This window comes from Myotis brandtii, unplaced genomic scaffold (assembly GCF_000412655.1).
Source record: "Myotis brandtii unplaced genomic scaffold, ASM41265v1 scaffold36, whole genome shotgun sequence".
NCBI lineage: Eukaryota > Metazoa > Chordata > Mammalia > Chiroptera > Vespertilionidae > Myotis > Myotis brandtii.
The window spans coordinates 4077526-4102541 of NW_005363836.1; the positions used below are offsets into that span (position 1 = coordinate 4077526).

The 25016-nt window shown below is 37.9% G+C and overlaps 1 protein-coding gene across 1 annotated transcript in view; it reads left to right on the plus strand.

The window, feature by feature from the left end:
* LOC102250129 (serine/threonine-protein kinase TNNI3K) overlaps positions 1–25016 on the plus strand; it is a 317621-nt gene that overhangs the window by 130880 nt on the left and 161725 nt on the right. Inside the window, exons 13-18 of the mRNA XM_005871916.2 lie at positions 12966–13052; positions 13618–13674; positions 14420–14512; positions 14594–14651; positions 14778–14972; positions 15733–15837. Of these exons, the coding sequence (XP_005871978.1) occupies positions 12966–13052; positions 13618–13674; positions 14420–14512; positions 14594–14651; positions 14778–14972; positions 15733–15837 (595 nt within the window). The remainder of the gene's footprint in view (positions 1–12965; positions 13053–13617; positions 13675–14419; positions 14513–14593; positions 14652–14777; positions 14973–15732; positions 15838–25016) is intronic.

Here is a 25016-nt window from a genome sequence, read left to right on the forward strand (position 1 = left end):
CTCTTCAATAAATGGTGTTGGGAAAATCGGACAGATACATGCAAAAAGATGAAACTAGACCACCAACTTACACCATACACAAACATAAACTCAAAATGGATAAAGGACTTAAACATAAGATGGAAAACCATAAAAATACTAGAGGAATCCACAGGCAGCAAAATCTCAGACATATGCCAAAGCAATTTCTTCACTGATATTACTCCTAAGGCAATGGAAACTAAAGAGAAAATAAACAAATGGGACTACATCAAAATATCTTTTTTCTTTTTTAGATACTTTCAGAAAAGAGCTGAAAGTGGGATCAGATATGAAAAATACTTTCCATTTACTCAGCCCTTTTATTTTTGTTTAGGTATAGTTGGTGTACTATATTGTATTAGTTATATTAGTTTCAGGTGTACAATTTGGTGATTTGACACTTTTATACCCAATGTGATCACCCCACTAATTCTAATTATCATCTGACACCATGCAACATTATCAAATATTATTTACTATATTCCTCTTCAGCTTTTCACCCATTCTTTCACCCCCTCTGGTAACCATTCCTTTGGTCTCTGTTTCTTATGAGTCTGTTTTTGTTTTGTTGTTTCTTTATTTACATAGCCCTTTTAACCTAAAGATATCAAAACAAATCCTGGAAATAATTTTTTCTGTGACCTTGATTCTACACAGAAGCCTACTGGTTAAGTTTCAGTATTTCTCTACCAGTCAGCTCAGAGCTCCAATTTTACAATATTTAGAGTGTTTCCCATCCTTAAGTCTGTCTCCCCCCGCCAATCTTTTTTTTCCATGCCATCTGAAAGTAGCGATAGCTGTCTCACTCACTTGGATTTGTTCTGCCCTTTCCCTGAGGTACAAAGGACTTGTATGAATCAATTTAAATTGGCCAGAAGAAATAGCCAGCAGCCTGCTTATGTTCAAATCCTCTGCCCTAATCACCAGTATGGAAAAACCATTGAAAAGACCTACACATAATCTTACATCCATTGCATTAAAGATGAAACTGCCAAATTGAAAAGATCTCAGCCAATTAGAATTGAACACATAGCTCAATAGTGTGTCTGGCAGTTAGATTTGAAAAGGCTGCCTTTGACAAAGAAAAGCACTCCTTTATGGCAGGCTGTTTAGGGCCAGGAAATCACCCAAACTAGAAACAGAACTGAAACTCTGTTTTGCTAAAACGTCTTATTTGCTTCAGCACTGACACCAGTTAAAGTAATTTGCAGAGGGTCCTATCCCAATATCTAATTACCCAGAATACAATATTTGTATACAGCAGTCCCACTCTAATTCACAGTGACAGGGAGCTGCAGTTGGAGAATCAGTGAGTAAGTGAGCAAAAACAATAAAAATCAAGGCTCCTATTGCATGATGTATACTTTGTTCATTCGTTTTGACAAGTGTAGTATGGTGTGAATTATTTATAGTAAACATACTATAGTGTATTCTCAAAAAGTAATAAAGTCTTACCGTGGTGAATTTCTATAGTTTTCAGCCAGTTAAAAATAACTAAGAGGTACGGGTGTCAGAGGAGTAGAAGGAAGATGAGGTGGATTCATTAAATGTTTTGATAAATTTTCATCAATGAAATTATAAGTATTCACGTTTCTTCTATATTGAATTCTATATTTGAGTTTAGTGAGCCTAATTAATTTAGTGGATCTATTTTAGTGTGCTTGCATGGATTAGGGTGGGGTAGAGGAAGGAAAACACAAAGGATTCCAATGGTATTTAAAAAACTATGTGTGATTTTGTGTATACTGATTACCTTTCTACATATTTAGTTACTCTCTCCTTTAAAAATAAACAAAACAATACCAATTCTCATTAGAAGAGGAAAAACTTCCATTCTTTTATGGAGTTACTACGAAAATCCTTTTGAAACATAATACGTAAGAAACAACATATTAAAATGGATAATGGAAGAGAAAGTACATTCATTAAGCACCTATTATATATGCATTTATCAAAGTAACCCCTTAAATTGGTAGTTTCTTTCTATTGGATAGTTTGAGACTTAGAGCTGTTAAGTCACACTTGCCCAAACCACACAGCTCTTCAGTGGAGAGCTGGTACCAAACAGAGGTCTGTCTTATTACAGAGGTCAGTCTCTTTCCATCTGACTCTAGAATCAGATAGATCTAAGTCCCAATTTTATCCTTATAATTAATTATCTTGGACAAGTTATTTAACCTCCCTAAGCCTTCATCTTTAATCTTAAAATGAATAAATTAATAACAACTTTACAGAATTCTGCTGAGGATTAGGGATAAGATGTAAATGTCTGGAACATAAATTCTCAATAAAAATGGTAGTGTCTGTTATTAAGTGTGTAGCAGAGGTTCAGTCAAGTTCCACATAACTCCCAAACCTCATGGTCTTTCCTAATTTACAACTTGCTTTAGTGTCTGGAAAGAAATATGACATAATGATGCATTTGGATGAGGGGCATCCGCTACAAACCTGCTCATGAAGTGTTTATATCCCTGCCAAACACAACTGACAAACTTGGGATATATGAAAACATGTGTTGTTTTGGTGTATTGATGTCTCTTATTTATGACTCAAGTAATAACATTCATTTTAAAACCTCAGGACCGAAGCAAATTCAAGGAGATTTTGAAAATCACTAATCAAAATATTATGAAAGCAATTTAAAACTATTACTCTACTATGTATATTAGCATGCAAATATATAAAACAGTATTTAAAAACTTCAACACAAATTTGCAGATCTCTTTACTACAAAAGTCAAGGAAAAGTGTCAAAAAAACCGTGCAGCCATGTTTTAAAACCACATCAACTGACATACTCAGTCCCTTTATTTGGGGATCTGAGGAGCATGTATAATTCAACAATCCTACAGTTGAACTTAACACTTTTAAAAAATATATATTTCTTATTGATTTCCAAGAGTAAGGGAGAGGGAAAGAGATAGAAACATCAATGATGACAATCATTGATTGGCTGCCTCCTGTACACCCCCTACTGGGGATCAAGCCCACAACGCAGGCATGTGCCCTGACTGTTAGGGCTGATCAAGCAATTGAATTGATTCCCCTCGCCCAGGAACTGACTTTTTAGGCCATTTCACTATGGACATTCCCTTTGCTGAGACCACATTTCACTTGCTGCAACCACATTCCATTATCTCCCTGCCGGGTGTGCATAAAAAATGTCTCTGCCCAGGACAAAGCCCGCGAAAACTCTTTTAAAAGCCGCTGACTCCCATCACTGGGTGCTGGAGCCATCCAGGCTCAGCCACCTGGTGTGCAGATGATCGTATACATTTGTAATCCCTCGCCATTCTGGCTTCTTGCGTTCCTTCTTCGGTGACCTAACACTGACCTGGATCCTAGGTCAACACTCAACCACTGAGCCATGCCAGGTGGACGAACTTAACACTTTTTTTGTCTTCATCAATCAGTTTCTCCTACAGTATCCCTTATTCACTCTGTCATTTAAAAGCTGTATCACCCACTTAGTCACCTAAGTCAGAAATCTGGATTGATGCTTGACTGCGTTTTCTCCTTCCGTGTCCCCTACTCCATATTCATTCAATGAAGAAGTCTTATTCATTTTACTTCATAGATATATTTGAATCCATTCTTTATTTTTGCTACCACCATTTTAGTCCATACCCGGATCCATTTTATAGTCTCATAACTAAACTTTAAAAAAAAAATCTTCACCATCTTTTGAATCCATTTTTCAACTATAGTCAGAGATATATTCAAGGTACAAATAGGACCATATTATTTCCCAGCTTAACAATCCTTCACTGACCCACAGTCACCTATAGGAAAAGGTCCTGGTTTGCTATCATGGCATGCCCTGTGCCTTTCCTACCTCTCAGACCTCATATTCAGTTATTCCTGTCACCTGGATGACCTCACATGCCACAAGCATCATCACATTCACTAGATCACTATTCACTGGGTATTCGCTCTGTGACAGGCACCTTGGAAATACTCTATGTCAGTGGTTCTCAACCTTCTGGCCCTTTAAATACAGTTCCTCATGTTGTGACCCAACCATAAAATTATTTTCGTTGCTACTTCATAACTGTAATGTTGCTACTGTTATGAATCGTAATGTAAATATCTGATATGCAGGATGGTCTTAGGCAACCCTTATGAAAGGGTCATTCGACCACCAAAGGGGTTGCGACCCACAGGTTGAGAACCGCTGCTCTATGTGCATTAACTCATCAAATCTGAACAGTCACCCTGTGAGACAGTGAAACGCGGAAATTAAACTGAAATGCGTTGTTTTCCTCTGGGCAAGATGCAAAGGTGATTTCTCGGGTCCCTGTCCAGGTGGATTTAAAGAATGAAGCCACCAACAAAAGGTGGTATAGGAAAAGGTGGAAATTTACTGGGAAACAACCATGTGGGGAGGGGAAGAGAGACCCACTAAGCCACTATGTTACAGAAAAACCAGACAAGAACCAAACAGCGCTCTGAGAGTTTGGAGTTACACTTTATTCACCGCGGTGGGCTTAGGGAAATGAAACCAAATTCTAAGCAAAGCTACAAGCAGAACTTCCCTTTTTATGGAAGAGCCAGCCCTTTGTGCGCTTGCTGGCGGTGGCCTTGAAAACTACACAGTTCTATCAATTAAAAAATGCACCTGGCATGGCATTGGGTGTATCTAGACTCTGGCCTACAAGGTCAGACAGCTAAGTTTATCTTCTCCCCCATTCAAGCAGGCTAGAAAGCAAAGTTACTTTTTCAGAATTAGATAGAGGCCGTCCAAAGAATAGCAGAGAATTCCAAACAGTAGTTTTACAGAATAGGGGTTTTCCTTCACAACTAAGTCCCTCTTTCCTAAGGTTTATAAAGGCTGCGGTTCTTTGTGTCCTGAAATTCCCTCTGATTGGTCACTATAGTAGCTTCAAGACTCAAACCCCAAGTGGGGTCCTCCTCTTTTTTCCCCTTTTGTTTTCCTCTGTGACTTTCCCCTTTATTCTGTGAATGAGTGGCTTTCTTTCCTTTTATTTTGTGAATAAGTGGCTTCCTTTTCCTTTATTCTGTGAATGAGTGGCTTCTTCTTTCTTTATTCTGTAAATGTATACCTTTTGGCAGCTCCCAGCCTCCTTATTCTGTGAATGTATGCCTTTTGGCAGCTCCCAGCCCCCCAGCTTTGCAGGCTTGCAGTTCTTTCCCATGGACCCCCTAATTCCTAAAACTCCCTAAATCTACCTATTTTACCCCTAAAAGCTCCTTTCAACCATATCTATTCACATGATGACAATACAAAAGTATTGGTTGTCCCTACACATATCACATGATTCCATGTTTCCAAGCCTTTTATCATGCCTTTCCACACCCTTCCATTCTCTCTACCCCACTTCACTCTTCACATTTCTGATTTCTACTTAGCCTTCAAGATTCAGTTTATGGATCCCCTCTTCCAGAAAGTCTTCCCTGACAGTCCAGCCTGTACACATGTCTTTTCTTTATGTTTTATTGTCCCATATGCACATCTCAATCTCTGTCTTTATCACTTCAGATTAAAATATTCTCTCTCCTGCTAAATTGTAAACTTTTTGAGAGCAAGCATCTGAGCTATTAAATTTTGCCTTTCAGAAACTTAATTCAATGGCTGATTCCCAATAGATGCTCAATACATGTTTGTTGAGGTGAAATTGAGGATGAGCAGATATTTCAGTTATAACATGCTATTCCGTGTGTCACTAGATGGCATCTGGTCAGTTGTAGTATAGTTGATGTTCTCAAGAATACCAATTACCACTATTCCATTGTCTCTGTTGATATTTCTTTAAATATAACAGGTTTCTAATTAACTGCACTATCCTAATACTCAAATTAATAGGAAGAAATATTTCAAGAATGTTCCAAATAAAGTGTTGCAGAATTTACCAGGTGACCAGAAAATACACGAGGAGTACTGGAGATACTGGAGATTCAGGAAAAACCCTTTACTTAAAGCAGCGCTGCTGGCTCAGGGGATTCGAAGATCCAAAGCCTGAACAACCAATACAATGAGATCACCCCCTCTCTATATATATATATTTCTAAATTCTTCGTTTCCTTACTTCCTGGCTTTTGTGGCAGGCTTTCACAGCCCCTCCTGAGTCAGTTAGAATAGGGAAGTTAGATTGTATCTAAATGCCTGGCCTGGGTGGCACCAGCTACACACACCCCCCTCCCCCCGGCCTCCAGCCAAGCTGCCAAATTCCTGGCCAGTGGCCCCTGCGAACTGGGAGCACCCAGGGAAATAGACTATTGCCTAAGGAAGGGGCAATGACTTAATTATAGGCTAACAAGAATGTGCACTAGGACACTGGTCACTGGCACAGATTCAGATTGCTAACCCCCCCACTCCCCACCAAGGTTGCCCTCTATATTCCTCCTCAAAAGCTCTTCTTTCTATGCATTGGAACTATAAAAATTTTCCCTCTTGCTGGGATGCTTTTCTCCACTCTTTTTGCTTAATCAACTCACACTGATCTTTCAAGTCAACTCAAAAAACAATTCCTCAAGGAGCTCTTCCCTGACCCCTTAGCCTATTGTAAAATAAGCACACGCGCAGCATCCTTCACCTTTCCTTCCTAGAGCTTGGCTAAATAAAATCTGAATGAACATTTACACAATTAGTTTTTCTTTTCTATTAGACAGAATTCTTTATAGGAATAAAGAACATTTCAACATTATCTTGTACCAATCAAACGTTCAAACAAAAATGTATTACACACCTACTGTATGATAGTCATTGTCCTGGGAACTGAAGTAAAACAGTGAGTTAGACAGACAGTATCTCCCTGCTCTTAGGAAGTCTGCTTTTCTAGCAGGAAGAGCTAGGCTGAAAGCAAGAAAACAAATAGAAACTATCAGATAATGGTAAGTGCTATGAATAAAATAGGAAATGCAATGGTGAGTAAAAAGTTCAAGGACACAATTTAAAATTGAGAAGCGATGGAGGGCTTCCCTGGGAAGATGTTATTTGAGCTGCTTCCTAATGGGTGCTCAATAAATATTTGTGGAAGGAAAGGAAAGGAGAAAGAATGGCCAATGGAAAGGAGAGGGAAAAAAATGAAAGAGGAAAACTAAAGTGATTTAATATGCATATAATGTTCTTTTGCAAAAGCATTCATGCTTGTGCATTCTTATCTCAGGGTGAAGGGCTGGTGGATTCTTCTTTGGGCCCGGTGATTAAGGGACAAAGACAGTGGAGGAAAGGATTTGCAGGCTCCTTCTCTGTGATACAATATTAAACACCTTTCAGATTCAAGTCATGAGAATATGTAGCAAGTTTGGAATTTCCGTTGCCTCCGATTTAACTGACAGTGTGTGGGACCAGGACTGACAGGAGGAAGATGAGTCATAAGGGCAACCATCAGGAGCCGCCCTCTGATCCCCCTTTCAACTTCTGGAAAGTTAGTTTTTAAAATGATGAGAAGATAGTGGAAAATTGAGCAAAATCTTATCCAATCATTGCTGTGAACGTTTCATTCTTTGAGGCAGACTGCTCCTTTGATGACCTGGACATGTGGGACCTATGAGGTCAAATAGAAATTCCTTGGTTTCTCTAATCAAGACCAAGTCTCCAAGTTCTCTGCTTAACCTTGGACCTAACAGGCCTCAGAGTTACAAGGTCAGGCAGAAGATTTCAATACTGGTATCTGTTAGGTTAGTGGCACAGGAAACAAAGAGAGTCGAGTCAACCAGAAATAAAGAAAGGAAAGGAAAGGTTTAATCTGCGTCCCCCGGTGACCCACGAACCCCAAAGGCAGGGCCAGTGGATTCGCGCCAACAGGGAAGGGGGGTTTATTTTCATACAGGTGTTTAATGAGGGGCAGGGGCATGAGTTGAGGAAGTTCCCGCCGCAGGGGTCGGCACGGTATTCAGGAAGGAGTCAGTATCTGTGTAGGGGTCTTTGTGGATTCCAGGGAGGAGCTGGTATCTGTGTGGCCATCTGTCTGGCACGCTGACCTGTTAGGAATTCCAGGGAGGGTCCATTATCTCGTCACACATCTGCATGCATCCGATCCTGGGCTCCCTCCGACCTAACAGTATCATTTACCATTAATATTCAGACTTGATTCTTAAAAATAATTTTTATACTAAGGTTTCTTCTATGTTCTTAACATAATTTCTCATAGCAATAAATAGCATTCATTGTTCCTAAGATGAAATGGTGGAACAGAGAAACAACTATAGGGAAATAATACAATTTATACATTTTCTTCTTGAATAATATATGAATCCTCTGTTGAGTACATGACCATGAGGTAGATATTAAATTGTCTTTGTAATAGCCCTTTGGGTGGACTTGTAGCCTTAAACAAAAAAGTAGGTTTTAAAATATAGAGCTATTCAGAAAGTTGAAAACAAAGAGCCTTGAATGGGATGGGGGGAATCTCTCCAGGTATAAGGAGTGAAGGAATACAAGAAGAAGACAAATTAAAGGGAAAGCATGAAATGTGGGGAATACAGACAGGACTGGAAGAGTAGGGAGCAAGCAATGAAAGAGACTTCAAGCCAGCAGTAGAGTCTCATTTGCCAAAAACCCTCAGGGGCTCCAATGAATCATACTCTGAAAGTACAAATCATTATTATAGCTGCATTAGGCTAATAGCATAGCAATCTCCTATTTGGGTAAAATGCTTGGATGTAGATAGTAAATTCTGAGATATAGGAAAACATTTTATTTAATTAGTGGAAGTTTGATTATCTCTGGATGTGTTCCATTAGTGTACCTTGGTTATCAGGGTGAATCCATTATCAGGAGTTTGGCTTAACACATCTATTTAGTGAGTTCCATCAGAGCATTTTTTTTCTGCTTAACTGTTTGTGGCCATGTTTCAGGGATCTAGGCGCTAGGAGTCTTCAGGTTTCCTTGCACACACATTGGTAGTTTGTTAGAGTGGTGATAGCTGTGGAGAATTTCCCATACGTGTATGCCTTTGCCCACTGTTAACAGGCGGTGGGAAATCAGGCGGAGATGCCTTCCAGAACTGAGAGGGCCTCTTGGCATTTCTCTGGCAGCCTCATGCTTATCATCAGCCAGAACCCAGGCACTCATTAGGCTCTTGATGAAAAGCATCCCAAAGAAAATGCCAGCAAATCGTGCCACTGTGCTGGCAGGAAATTAAAACTGCTCAGAGCAAGTGGCGCCAAGAGAGCTGTTGAAATGAAAGGTAACGTCGAGGGTGTGATCACGGACTTACGCAGGCGTTCAGGATTCAAGATGTGGATTTCTGCTTCGCTAGGGAGAGCAGGAGTCCTCTCTTGGCTTGTCAGCCGCAGTCAGTCCAACAGAGGAGCTGAGACAGGCCAGGCGAGGAGTGGGCTCGGTGAATTAAGCTCTGTTGTGCTTGAGTAAATGCTTGGGATTTGGGTTGTTTTCTTTCCCCAAAGATGCCTCTCCTAGGAATAACAGAAATAAGGAAAACATTTTTTTGTGTGTTTTGTTTTTATTCCTGGTCCCAAACCCTTAAAGACCAAATTAAGTAAAAGAACAGCTCCAAAAGCACCACAGGTCCTATGAAAGTGGGGGCAGAATGTATGGGAAGGAGCAGACAGAACTTCAGAACCTAGGAATCCAGCAACGGGACAGATGAAGGGGTATTTTAATCCCAGATTTTTTAATTTTTATTTATTTATTTTTTATAATATTACTTTTGTCCTGAGGATAAATAGCCTTCAAAGATGGAGAAGAATGGGAGGTGCTCAACAGGGGGCAGCACCAACACACAATGGGCACTAAAATTTTCATCCCATTGGGTGTGGTAGGCAGAGTAATGGGCCCCATAGATGTCCAGGTCCTAATACCTGGAACCTGTGAGTATGCTGCCCTACATGGCAAAGGGGATTTAAGGCTGCTAATTAGCTGGCTTTCAGAGAGAGAGATCACCCTTGATTATCCCGTGGGCCCAATGTAAGAACAGGGGTCCTGAAGTGTGAAAGAGGGAGGCACAAGCCAAGGTCAGAGTGATATGCTGTGCGAAGGACCCAGACAGACAGTGAGCACTTTGAAGAAAGATGTAGAAAGAGGGCCCAGAGCCAAGGGTGTCGGTGCCTCTGGAAGTTGGAAAAGGCAAGGAAACTGATTTCCCCCTAGCCCTCTAGAAAGGAAAGCAGCCCTGCCAATGCTTTGATTTTAGCCTAGTGAGACCCGTGTTTGACTTCTGACCACCAGAACTATCTATATATATAAAAGCCTAAGCGACCTAATGACCGGTCGCTCTGATGCGCACTGACCACCAGGGGGCAGACGCTCAATGCAGGAGCTGCCCCTGGTGGTCAGTGCGCTCCCACAGCCAACCTCCTGCAGCCCCTCCCCCCAGCCGACCAACCTCCTGCGGCACCCATCAGCCCCGATCGCTGGCCAGGCCGAGGGACCCCACCCATACACGAATTCATGCCCTGGGCCTCTAGTAACATAATAAAACCGTATTGTTTAAGCCACTAAGTTTGCAGTAATTAACAGTAGCAGTAATAGAAATCAAATATATTGGTATTTATGAAATGTATCTGAAGTTCCATAAAGGAGTTACCGAGTTCCTTTACAATTCTTAGGGCAAAATAGTAAGACTTGAAAAGATCCAAAGGGCATATTTACGTATTAGAACTGTTAGGCGTATTACAAATATTATCTTACCTAATCTTTACAACAGCCTAATGAAGACACATCATCAGTTCTAATCTGTAAATGGGGATGTTTTAGAAATATATTTTTGTTGATTTCAGAGAGGAAGGGAGAGGGAGAGTTAGATAGAAACATCAGTGATGAGAGAGAATCATTGATCGGCTGTCTCCTGCACGCCCCACACCAGGGATCAAGTCACAACCTGGGCATGTGCCCTGACTGGGAATCAAACCATGACCTCCTGGTTCATAGGTCAATGCTCAACCACTGAGCCACACCAGCTGGGAGAATGGGTTTGTTTGTTTTTTAAGAAAAATAAAGCATATCTTCAACTAATTAAAGAATGGGGATTTTTTTTTTTTTAAGAAAAATAAAGCATATCTTCAACTAATTAAAATCCTTAGTGGCTCCCCATTTCCCTTACATTAAAATCCAAACTCCTTATCCTAGCCAGTAAATCTCCACATCAATAGTATAAAGGGTAAACAGCTGATCAGCATACCTGGGACTTTGTTAGAAAAGTAATGCTGGGGACAGACCTTGTAAATCAGAATGTCTGAGGGTTGCACTCAGGAATCTGTGGTTTAACATGTACTCCAGGCAATTCTTATATACACTAAGACATTGGTGAGGCACTATTCCACATGATGTGTGCTTACCCACTTCTCCAAGCAAGTCTGGTACCATTCTCATCCTTGCTTGCAGGGTACCAGTCATACTGGCCTTCTTTCATTTCCTGAACATGACACGTCTGCTCCCATTTTGGGACCTTCACAGTATCTGTTCCTTCTGTCTCGTAGGCTCTTTCTTTATAGGTTTGCCTGTTAGGTAATGGCATTTGGGTCTTGTAGTCTCACTGATTGTGAGCACAGGAGAGTCCAGAGAAAGAGTGCTAATAGTACTGGCTCCCCATTATTTTGTTATGACCTATAGTTATAATTTGAGAAAATCACAGATCCACCAGTCATAAATGAAAGATATGGATGATAAGAAAATAGATACTGCTGTTAACTGTAGATTTTAGTTTTATTACAAGTTGTAAACACAATGTTTTTTTTGGTGTGTGTGTTTTTTCTTGAAGAAATTGATCTTGAAATGTTACATTTGGAAAAGCTTTTAATGCTAGTAAATATCTTATTCTATCTCACCATCTTGCATGCTCTGTTAATTTAATTAAAAAAATTTTTTTTGAAGAGAGGACTTGATAAGCAGGCATGACTCTCAGGATATACTCTATACATTAGCTAGGGGTATTCTGAACCTATGTTAACTATGAACCCTTTGTAGTTATTCAGTCTGCCATTTTTACAGTGTGTTCTTTTGCATTTCACAAGACTCTTGGCAGGGTCTTTAAGGTTGACTTTGTTTTCCTCTTGCACAAATTAGTTTCAGTAGATTATTTTTTTATAGTGAAAACATAACATAGTATCAAAGTTTAGCTCTATTTAAAATCATTGGTCTACTCAGAGGAACACTTAGCATCTTTAATATTTCACACTAATTCTCTCCTGCAATTAGTAAACCCCACAATTTTGGTGGGGTTGTACATAATAGAAATTTATATCTCAGTTGTGTAATATCCCAGGGCAAGCATTTCAGTCAGTGGGTGACTTTATCCTATCCCCTAAGGCTTCAGAAACCTCTGCATCCAGCCAGCCAATTGGGGGAGTAAGGAAGGCTCACCGGTTTCTTAAATCCCAGGCTTAGAATTCACATTTTGCTCATGATCCCTTGGGGTTAATTAACCACAAGACCATAATAGGATGCAAAGGGGATGGGGAACTATTGTCCCAGAGACAAAATCACTCCACGAATAAAGAGTACAAATATTGGTGGGCAGCCAACTGTCTCCTTCCACAAAGACTTATGTAAATTATCTTAGTGCCATGTGATCCTGCAGTTGCCAACCACATGTAGCTCAATCACAGCAAATACATCTCTCCTTCCTGGTTACCATAAGTGCTGTTCACCAGTATAATGGTCTCCTTAATATATACTCCCATAGCTCTTGATTTTTCCTCAGTTAGAAATTCTCATCATTCATATTATTTGTTCAACTCCAGTAGGCTTCTTAAGGGTAGGACCATAGTTGCCTTGTTCATTGTGTCCCCAGTACCCAACATAGTGCCTCACATAGTGCCGCATCTCATAGAATCTTAATGAGTTATTTTGAATGAATGAATGAATGAATGAATGCGTGAACTAAATTTCTATTGCAATATATTATCTCCTAAACTACATCCTATGTTTCAAGCTACCTCTCGTAATTTTTGGATTGGTTGATAAGCTGAATAAGTCAAACAAAAGTTAAGACCCTCTGTTCTTTTTCTCTTTACATGAAGGACATGATGCAATTGTCACACTCCTGAAGCATTATAAGAGACCACAGGATGAACTGCCCTGTAATGAATATTCTCAGCCTGGAGGAGGTACCTCGTCCTTATTCAGTTTTTGTTGTTAGTGCAATATTATCCTGAAGATAAACCTATGTTTCTATTACTATCATTCTGGGATGAGGGAGGAGAGCATGTCAGATAAGCTTTATTTTAAGAAAATTTATGGCTGAGTGAGGCTGAAAATAAATAAACCCCCTACTTCCTAACTCACCAATCTACAATTCCTTCAAGTTTAACATTTCCTGGACAGGATGTTTATGAGGCTTGTTCATAACTAGGAAAGCCTGGGGAGACTGAGAGCAATCATTTTCCCTTTCAATTACCTATTAAGGCATCAGGGAATGCTCATATCCAGACACAGTTAAATCTGCTGGAGTCTGCTAGACCTTGGATTTCTAATATTTCTATGTGTTTTCTAAATAAATATTTGCTGTACAGTTTTAGTGTCCAGTCTACAGTTTAAGCTATAGACTGACTTGGTTTTCCTAGCAAATATGTCACCTGCCTTTTCTATAATGTTTAACTTCCATGTAGGAAAAAAAAGACAAACAAACACCTGATTGCTACTTTCAACACTATAATGTAATTTGATTTCTAGATGGCTCCTATGTGTCTGTTCCATCCCCCTTGGGGAAGATCAAAAGCATGACAAAAGGTATTTTAATATGGTACAATTATTATATTTTATTACTAAGGATAACTATTGCCTCGACTATGATAACTTTCTATTTTGTTTTATATAGTACAAATGATGACTATTTTGTAAGTATAAACAATACTATCAATATGCCATTCTTTCTGTAACCTCACTTGCTGTTCTATTTTGCATATGCCTCTGTTCATGAAGGTATAACAGTGAAAGTTTTAATTCAGTGTAAAAAAATAGAGTTCCAACTTAGTTAAACAGTTAAACTACCTAGAACTTGCAGTCTTTTAAAATTATTTTTTGGTTTTGGATGTTTCCTCTGAATGATTCATGTGCTTATTTCCTGATATCGAATTGGTATATATCCCTTTGAGATTTAGTCTATGGGTCTTTGGCTAAGCCTATTGTGATGGGTTGCAGGGCTTGACCAGATAAGGTTCTTTATCATGATGTGGTATGGACTGTGCTCCAGGATTGCCTTGGTACGCAGACAAGCTAGTTGTTGATCAGATCAGGAATAAACTCTTGGCCCTGATAACAAAGGTTGGGTAACATAGAGAGAACTAACATCCTTTTAATGCAGGGATCATGTGTAATAAGGTTTTCGTATCTCCTAGTAGTCAATGATAGCTCAAAAAGTAAATGTTACTAAGGAGTGATATTTTTGGTTCTGTAATTTATATTTCCACATGCACTTGTGCACACCCACATGTGTGCTTTTTATCTTAAAAAATAAAACAATTTCTGTTTGCAGAGAAGGCAGATGTTCTCCTCCTAAGGGCTGGATTACCTTCACACTTCCATCTTCAACTCTCAGAAATTGAGTTCCATGAGATAATTGGCTCAGGTAACCTAAGAAATTCCTAGTCAGCTTTAGTGTAATGAGCTCAGGATAATGTCTTTATTTATTTCTCTTAAACAATTTTAGGTTCTTTTGGGAAAGTATATAAAGGACGATGCAGAAATAAAATAGTGGCAATAAAGCGGTAAGCAAGCAAATGAGAAAATGAAACATCCGAGTGGAACTGTGAGCTTTGAGAAGCGTGTGAATGGTGAGCCCCTTGTTTTGATCCATCTGTTGACTGAGGACTTCCTGTCGCTACCATCTCCAGGTATCGCGCCAACACCTACTGCTCCAAGTCAGACGTGGATATGTTTTGCCGAGAGGTGTCCATTCTCTGCCGGCTCAATCACCCCTGTGTCATTCAGTTTGTGGGAGCTTGTTTGAATGATCCCAGCCAGTTTGCCATCGTCACTCAGTACATATCAGGGGGTTCTCTATTCTCCCTCCTTCATGAACAGAAGAGGTATGGGGCTCTTGTTCTGAGTTATTATTTTACAAGCCATTGGAATTACCCCAGCAACGAACACCTCAGAGGCTTTCTGCTTGGTGTAAGACTGTGCCTTCTGAAATCTCTGAGTGCTAGGAAATGTGGCATTTTAAAGATGGCTAATAATGTATACCCAATAACTAGACTAGAGAATATAAATACTTCAGCACTTTCTTAAATGGAATTCAGTTGGAGATAACAAATTCAAGGAATTTAAGTCGGTGACTGAAGATTATAATCATTAGGCTAAATTTGACATACCAGTAAAGTAGATATATGAAAACTCAGATAAAATAATTGCCAGGGGTCATTATTTACAGTTGTTTATTTTTTTAAAGTTTTAAAAAAGAATGATCTTGCACAAGTCTAATTTGAATTCACTTTCTCTATCTATGCATATAATAATTAGAATGTGGTTTCCACTCAGTGATTATGGTAGATTTCATGTTTATGATACTAGAAAGAAATTTAGTATAATATTATAAATATTATAAAATCAAGTAGAATATTTTAAATGAAAGAGTTTGGTATCTGAATTGATTTGTAATTAAACAGCATCTGATGTAGAAAAGCTGTTTTTAAAGATTTGTTGAATTTTTAGCTTATTCTGTAATAGAGCAAAACAGGCTTAAATTATACAGAAGAACAAACCACATACACCATTGATTTATTTTAGAAAGATATGGCATTGGCTTTGACCATTTCATCCTCATTAAATGTTATTTTTAAATTCTAGGATTCTTGATTTGCAGTCTAAATTAGTTATTGCAGTAGATGTTGCCAAAGGTATGGAATACCTTCACAACCTGACACAGCCAATTATACATCGTGACTTGAACAGGTATTTTTTCCCCCTGAATAATGAATTTAGAATTGTATAACTGACTAGAAGTCCAAAATGTATTTCAGTGAAGATACATTTTAGATTTATTACAGATCAGAGTTTTCTGCTCTGCGGGTAAGGGGACAGACTACCATAAGCCGGGGCAATATCATTGTGTCATTGTGTTTTACAGAAATAGAAAGCTATATAACAACCTCTCAGGGATCTTTTGAATACATTAAAAATTTCCAGCAAAGTAGTGATATCTGTAAGATTCACCAGCTAGCTAGTTCTTAGGTCAGTAAATTCAGATCTATGTTTGAAATTGATCACTGTTATAGAATGTCATGCCTCAAACAAAGTCAGGTGCTATATATAGGAGGACCTGGTATAAAATTATCTGAAACACTACTTTTGTGCTACTATTTTGGTATTTCTCTAATTGTAAATTCAACTAAACCACAGCAGCTCATTTACCTAGTTTTTATATGAAGATGTTTTCATGTGGAATAGAAACTTGTAACAAATACAGAATCAAAGGGTTCTAGAGGTGGAATATCAAGGGATTTCAAAGATAATTTTTTAAACAGTGAAAGTTTTTTCTAAACTGTACCTTAGAAGAAAGCCAGTATACAACATGGAGCAGTTTTGAAGGCAAAGTTCAGGGTAGATAATTGTTTACTTACCATTTTTCCATCCCAAGGAGAGAAATTCCTGGGCTGCTTCTGTGGAACCCCAAAGATTCTGTGGAGAATAGCTGGATAACCACTGATATAGTTTATGAAACATATTAGAATATCAAAACCAATGACTTTCATTTCATGATTATCAGTAGGTTCATATAGATCCCATTTGTAGACTTTTGTAAAACTACTAAATATTGACTAATTAAATTAAGCACTCCACTTTGTCATTTCTTCAACAAGTATTTGGTAACTGCTAAGTTTGGAGCCTTTATACGTGGCACAGTAGAGTTTGCAAAGTAACTGCCATAGATTCCATTCTCAAGGAGCTTTCATACTTTGGTAGAGGAGAAAGATACTTGCCTAAATATATTTTTAGTTATAAAATAACAAGTTCTATAAAAGAGATAGTGAAAAATTTCTATACACTTTCAGAAAGAATATTCAGTACTTCTGAGGACTTTAGAAACAACTGCATGGAAGAGGTGCCATCCCTGGAGGGTGGATAGGATTTGGAGGAGTGTTTTAGGCTTAGGGAAGACATAAAGGAAATAGAGATTAGAAGGTTAAAGGCATATAGAGGAACAATATATAGTTTCATTTTAGTGGATGAAGTGTATAACTATATATAGCGTATGTAATGCACGAGGCGGACTATGGGGGAAATTTTCAGAAAAATAAATTGGAACAAGAGCACAGAAATCAGAAGTTGCTAGCCTATGGTAAATTTGACTTTGTTCCTGTAAGCAAGAAGAAGGCACTGAGAATGTATGAGCTAGGAATCACAAATTTGGAACTGTACGGTGGAAAGATCAATTGAGCATCTTTGTAAAAGATCAACTTGAAGGGGAAGTCAAAAAAATAGTGAAGCCGTAGTGACAGTAATCTAGATGAGAAGTAATGACAAGCAAAATTTCACATGTGGCAGTAGACATGAAAGGAAGAGACAAATCTGAAAGATAGGAGAAATAAAAGAAATTAGATAGGAGCATGGTGGAATCTTAGTTCTTAGAAGTAAACATATGGAGAACTCTATTTATAGTTATTTACTAGTTTTCAAATAAAATTAATTTCTTCACTATTAGACATTAGTTCTTTCCTTTACCCATCTTTTAAAAACATTTCTGTTCGTAAACATATTTTTCTTTGCATTTAAGTAACAATACTTAGGAAACAGTTAATAAAATAGCATAATGCAAACTGGTAACCTGTGAGTTTTAGTATTACCTTATAATCCCAACCATTTTTGCATGTGGTATTAAAATAAATGAGTGACCATTGAAATACTTTTTTCTAATTGTAACTCTTCACTTGTGGGGCAATTGAATGTGTGTTCTGTTGCCCTGTTAGCAAGTACAAATTGTTACCACCAGGTTATAAAGCAGGACCAAAAGTAATGTTGATTAAAAGAGAAAATAAAACATTATTAAATAACAGATAAAGGTTTATATTTGCCATTTTTTTCTGTCTCTAACCTGAAGTCTTAAATTATATCAAAAAGTCTTCAAATTTTATGAAACATTGTTTTATAGGTGTATTCCACATAAGAAAGCCCCAAACTATTGCATTTACTACTTTTGGATTATTTTTTATTAATCTTTAATCTGGCAACACTAAAACAGTTGTTCAGATCCATGCAGATAAAGTATTGCCCAGAAGAGTATAACTTCTTCGCCTCAGAGGGCTTACTACAATCTGGTTGGGTGCATAGAACATATGCCCAGGAAGCAATTTAATTGCTATTTAAGGTAGCAAATGCTAAAGGACCAAAATGATTAAACAGCAATTTTCAAAGGATTTCAAGTAAGTCAAAGATCAAAGTAGAATGGAAAGCTTCCTGGAGGATGTAGAGCTAAAACTAGACTTTGGAGAATAGGCATGTACATGTCCTGAGTCTTTTTACAGCATACTAATCTTTGCATTCCTACAATACTTAGAAAGCCTCGCTGAAAGAGGAGGAGGGAAAGGTGCCCATCAGAGCGTGAGGGACTCAGACACATGTTTGTATTTGTAGTGAAATGACCTGTTTACATTTTTCTCTCCCCCACCACTCTGGGCATGTCAGGATTTCCAAGGAAGAAATCGCGTGCTCCTAATCTCAGAGAGGATGTTCAAACAATGCATCAGTGCATTTTCAACTGAACCAAATTCTTGGAGAGTTTCTGTGAATGTCATTTTAGGAAGCACTGGCCTACTTGGTGCTAGAGAGAGTCTGACCTTTTATAGTTCTAAAGGAAAGGGGTTATTCAAATATATTGACCAGCCCAGAGACAGAGGATACTTTTATCTTTGATTTTGTGGCTGGTGATATGTTTGATGAAAGGACTCTGCCTTTCTCCTGGCAAGCATCTCACCATACAGGTCTGAAAGTTAATTTTCACCTTTAGTATATTCTAAGAAGTTGTTCAAGGAATGAGTAAGAAAATGTGTGTGTGTTTTTTCCAATGATGGTGAGAATGAGGATAATACCTACCATGTATTTAGCACTTAAATTGTGAAAGGACCTCTGCTAACCCCTGCTCATGTACGTTCTCATTTAGTCTTGCAACAAGTCTATAATATAGTTATTATCTTCATTTTACTGGTAAGGAAACTGACTAAAAAGCGCAAGGTCACATCACTGTAGTGTTCTTAACACTGTGTTATGCTGGCCCAACAATGACAGCAAAACCAAGTCAGAATGGGAAGACCGAAGGAGGACGGTGATATTGAAGGAGCATCAGCCATGTTTATCAACCTTGCACTTTGTAGTTCAGTCCTTAACAAGCTTAACTCCTACAACCCAAACCATATTTTATATAATCTCCTTGTGCTTGTGTTCCTACTTTGTTTATTTTTTTTACACCCCATGTTCTGTTACTGTGGAGCAGAGGCTGCATATGAGGCACACAGGTGTGTTTTCTTTGGCCCATCATGTTTAAATATTTTTAAATGCATAAAGCTGTATGCAGGAACGTATGTTCCAATTTGTTGTAAGCCCCACTACCTACCAACTTACCCACTTATACCTGTCCCAATTTAATCATTCATTTTGTGGCATTGGAGCTTACAAAGCATAGTTTACAGCTAAAGGCTTTAAAGATTTTTACTTAATACTAGCAAATGTCTGTGTTTTCTTGCAAAAGTGCATTTTGCAAATTGTTTGACCTTAAACCAAACCATCATTGCAAATATATATGGATCAAATTAATGATCTTTTTTCCTGTATAAAGTCTGTAGTACAGCATCCCTGTCAACAATGGAATAGAAACACTTCCATCACAGTGACCAGGGCACTCCCATGGGATGTGCATATGAAAGCATCTTGTAAACTGTAAAGCACCATTAAAATGCCATTTGTTATTGCTATTAATGCCTCACTTGTTCTCTGATATGCTGAGAATGGAAAAACACTCTACAATATTCTCATACATACAGATATTTTTTATATAACACAACTAATTAATTGGAGGTCTAGGTCTAGATCTGAGAAAGACTCACTGTTGGCTTTTGAGTGTCAGCTTATTCGGGTGACTATAAAGGAAAATAATTAATGATAGTTTAAAAATAGCCAACTTACTGATGACAAATGACAGCTAATTTAAAATGACAAAGATGGTAAGGGCTAAAAGAATTTTAATTTTGAAGATGACATTTAACTAAATTAGTGAAGATTTCAGAAAATATCAAAGAAAAAAACTATTGGTAAAAAGTTTAATAATTATTTTTAAGTTGAAGTGTACACTTGCCTTTCAATTGAATACAAAATATAAGTCCTGCATTTCAGAAAACAATCAAGTACAACTAAACAAATGATTAATTGTTTTTCTGATTATCTAACTCTTAATACAGTTGTTTGCCTCAGTTCTCATAGAGTCTACTCTCACCTATTCTTCTCACTTGTGACTTTTCTAATAAGCAGTTATACAGAAAGCATTTAGCATTCACTGGCAAATACCATCTAGCAGAGAATTCTGAATAGCAAATGCAGGCCAATTAATTTATTACATTACAATACTTATAGTAAGTCTTGAAAGAGAAACCCATGGAAGCTTGTGAAAAACTCTACAATTCTACTTCTGTAATTCTCTAGTATAAAATCCGTCACAGGGGCATTTTAAATTTTGTCAATTTTAAAAATTTATTTCTACTTTAAAAGTAAATTAACTAATGTATTAATGAATTAAAATATCTGAATGCTTGAGATGAGCCAGAGTCTATGCTATGCCTGGGGATACAGCTGAGAATGACAGACCATAGCACTTTTTCCAGCTTAGAGCCCAATGAAGTATTTCTCAAAATTCTCCAATCTGGGACCCTCATTTAAAAAAAATTCAAAGACTCTTCACTTGAAAGCACGGATTGAGAATGTCCTGAACTGGGCCTGATAATCTATACTTTTAAACAAAATGCCAGCTAATTCTTATGATCAAACAAGAGGAAGAAATACTGTTTTAGTGCAGTGGTTCTCAACTCTGGCCACACGGTAGAATCTGTGGGAGAACTTTAAGAAAATTCTTTTGCTACTTAATTCAGAATCTCCAGGAGTGCGGCCCAGGTATCATATTTTTAGAGAGCAGCCCAGGTGATTCCAGTATGCAGGCAGCATTGATAACTGCCTTTTAGTCTAATGCTGATTACATCTCTTAACCATTTGCCATACAACCTTACCCTTCTATGCTGCCGGAATGGAATGGGAATATTGTGGAATCAAGTCACAATGTAATCTCAAATGCTTTGAGAATTATTGCCCTAGTACAGTATAATCATTTATTCACTCATTCATTCATTAAATCAATAACGAATGTAAAAGAAATCCACATACCCAGGGTACCTATGGCACAGAGTGAAACCAACATCCAATCATATACCTGGGAGTTGTGCTACACATAAGGCATTCTGGAGCTATTTTATAACACATGGTTGATACTAGAATGTTTCCAGGAGTATGGAATTTTCATAAGCAGCCAAAATAAGAATAATAGTTTTAATATTGGACCATTATAGTAAACACAGTTCATATAGATATTCAAGGCTGGAAAATTCTGGAAAATTACAGAACTATCTATACTAATAAAAGGGTAATATGCTAATTAGACCAGACATCCATCTGGACATCCTTCTGGACAAAGCCACGGTGGTGGGGGCCAAGGCAGAGGTGGTTAGGGGCGACCAGGCTGGCAGGGGAGGGCAGTTAGGGCCAACCAGGCCAGCAGGGGAGGGCTGTTAGGGCCACCAGGCTGGCAGGGGAGGGAAGTTAGGGGCAATCAGGCCAGCAGGGGAGCAGTTAGGGGCAATCAGGCAGGCAGGCAGAGAGGTTAGGGGTGATCAGGCAGGCAGGCAGAAGCAGTTAGGGCCCATCAAGCAGGCAGGGGAGCAATTAGGGGCATCAGGTAGGCAGGCAGAGTGGTTAGGGGCGTTCATGCAGGCAGGTGGGTGGGTGGTTAGGAGCCAGCGGGCCCAGATTGGAGAGGGTGCAGGCCAGGCTGAGGGATCCCCCCCGGGCATAAATTTTGTGTACCGGGCCTCTAGTATATATAATAAATTAATAAATAATATATATAAAGACTTATATGAATGTTTATATGATTATTATAAACCAATGCACATATAAGCAATCACATTTCCATGTTTTTGTGATGCTTCCAACCATTCTGGAGTTCTGAGGGAATTAAGCTCAATGAAAAATGAGTTGAAGAACAATTTTATCAATTCTCTCAGGGATGAGACATAGCTATTACCATTTGGACTGAATAGAAATTAATTTGTTATATGCAATGGGTGTCTAAGGCTTAGGGACTCAGAGCTTATAGTTCTGAAATGTTTTTGTGCAAAATTATAATTTGACTTTCTATTTCCAAATTAAAAAACAACAACAACATATAAAAGCAATTACTTGCAATCTGTTTCAACTTCATTACTATTTTGACTAATGATTTAAAAAATTAAGCTATATAATTTTTAAGATGAAATTTGGATTTGTTAGGATAGGTTACCTGCTGCAATATAAATACTCCAAGATATGTAATGTTTCCAAAACAATAGAAATTTGTATATTGGTTATATAAATAAACAGGTTGTTGGGGTGGTCCCCATCCATGAAGTCATTCGGAATCCATTTTTAATATTTGGCTTCCAGGGTATCTTTGGGGATCGTCTCCATTAAAGTGAGCATAAAAGGGACAAGAATATGTGAGATGTGCATGAAATGTTTTATGAGCCAAGCATTAGAGTAGCATTCATCACTTTCAATCACATGTCATTGGCTAGAACTCAGTTATATGATCAAGACTAACTGCAAAGGGTACTAGGAAGAATAGTCTATCTGCATGCCCAGAAGAGGAGGAAGTGAGTTTTGGTGGGCAGCCAGTATTCTGTGCTACATTTACCCTGTTTACACTAATGACAACAGCTACTAGAGTTTGGGTAAAGACAATAGCTGAAAAGTCTGGTCTAGCTTATCATGAATCGATTGCACAAATATAATGTTAGTTGCATACCAAATATATTTAGTTTTTAAACAAAGTGTCACAATTTATAAACTAATATCAATAATTGGCAAATGTAGTGAAAGCTATTTAATAAAATGTATTATATATGGATTAATTTTGTAATGATTCACTTTTATTATTTATGTTAAAGACAGGAGACTAGCTTTGAGAGTGCAGGGACATATGTCCCCGAATCAAAGCAGGGTCCAAGAGTAAAAACATGTACTGTACTATATTAAGATATAATATTAAGAAATATGCTATATAAAGTCAAAAACATACATCACAGTTTCATGTGCTCCATGTCAATAACAACACACACATACACATGCCCCTATTTTTCTTTGAGTAAAAATTGAACACAGGAAAACTATTATTATTCTATTCAAGAAACTTGTTGCACTATATTCAGTAGGAAGAGTTTCTCAACCATTTAATTCTACAAATTATTCTACTCCTCCTTATGAGCTTCACTCCAGTGTTGATTTTCAGTCAGAATTTCCATTCCCATTTCTGACATCTTTAGTCTCCATTTAAAGCCAACCTGTCTGTCCTCAGCCTTGCTGGGGACGAGGAAATTCCTTTAGCCCTATTGATTTTTTTTTATTGCTGGACTAATAACAAAATTGACACAAGATCAGATTAATAGGAGGAAAACAAATGTAAAACATGCACACGGGAGATCATAAATGATGCTCAGAAATTATTAAAGCAGGCAGCTTTTTATACTCTTTAAACATAGAAAATAATACATTTGTGAGTATTTTAAAACAAGCTTTGTTTTTACAGGCTTGTTGGCCCTGAATTCTGTAATTCTGGTGATAAGGGCATCTTTCTTAGCCCCCCCCCCCCCCACCCCCAGCCCCCTGGAGCAAGGAGAGCACGTTTCACAGGGGAGTTTTATGTGTTCCATTTCAAGGAGAAATGAAGGTCAATATGCTCTTCTTATACCTGCTGTTTTTCAAGTAACTTTAATTCAAAATAATTAATATGCCATTGTGAGGTTTTGGGAGGCTGTATATCTTTGTTCCTGCCAGTTCCTTCCTCTGAAACTTCCCTGGAAGTTTCACACATTAAAAGTTGAGCTGGTAGATTATTTTATCTCATTGAACCAAAATCTTAGTCCTGATAATAGGTCAGTTAAGTTAAATTTATTTTAGGAGGTGGTGATGCAGCTGAACTCCCAAAATTAGGGTTATAAGGTACAAGAATCAGGTATTTAAAAGTGGCATTTCTACAGAAGCCAAAAAAGAAGACAATGGTCAATCATCAGAGCAGACAGTAAATCCAGTCTGGTCTGGATGACAGCCAGTCAAGAAATTTCCAGAAGTAGAATCTTTTGTAGTTTGAAATGCCTCTGATGATGTCATTGGGAGCTCAGGTAGACTTTTCCAGTGAATTATATATCAACAGGCATGGAGATTGACCAAACATGATATATGCTGGCAGTTTCTGTGAAGTTTATTTCAAGTCATTCATCTAGTTTGCATGGTTTCAGAAAAGGGAGCAGTTTTAGTTCTCAGTGACTTCAGGTCAGAGAGTAGGAGAAACATTAGTTTGGAGAGTTATAGCCAAATATGAGGAAACTAGTAGAAGAATTCAAGATCCAATCCAGCTTATAAAGAGGAAAATCACAAAGATAATTAATAGAACTAGACTATGATATCAAAATAAGTATTATAATTTCTACTAAGACATATTTTTTTCTCTCTAAAATCATCCTATTTTTTTCACTAAAGATAGCCAAATTAAGATTGATTTGTTTGCAAAGTAATCTAGTTTCAATAAACCTGGCCTGATTATTCATATACATGCAACAAGAATAGCAATTGATCATGTAAGATTTTTTAAATCTGCTTAGCTAGAAGTTTTCATAAGGAATCTCCAGATTGAACTTTTAATAGTATTCCAAATCTAAGAAGCCAAGAAAAATATTTATCATCAGACTTCATTTGTTAATACCTTTAGATTTAGGTCTTCTTGAGGTTTCCAAAAATATCCTGAGCTTCTTGCATCTGCCAGGAAGTGGCCTTCTTAACCTCCC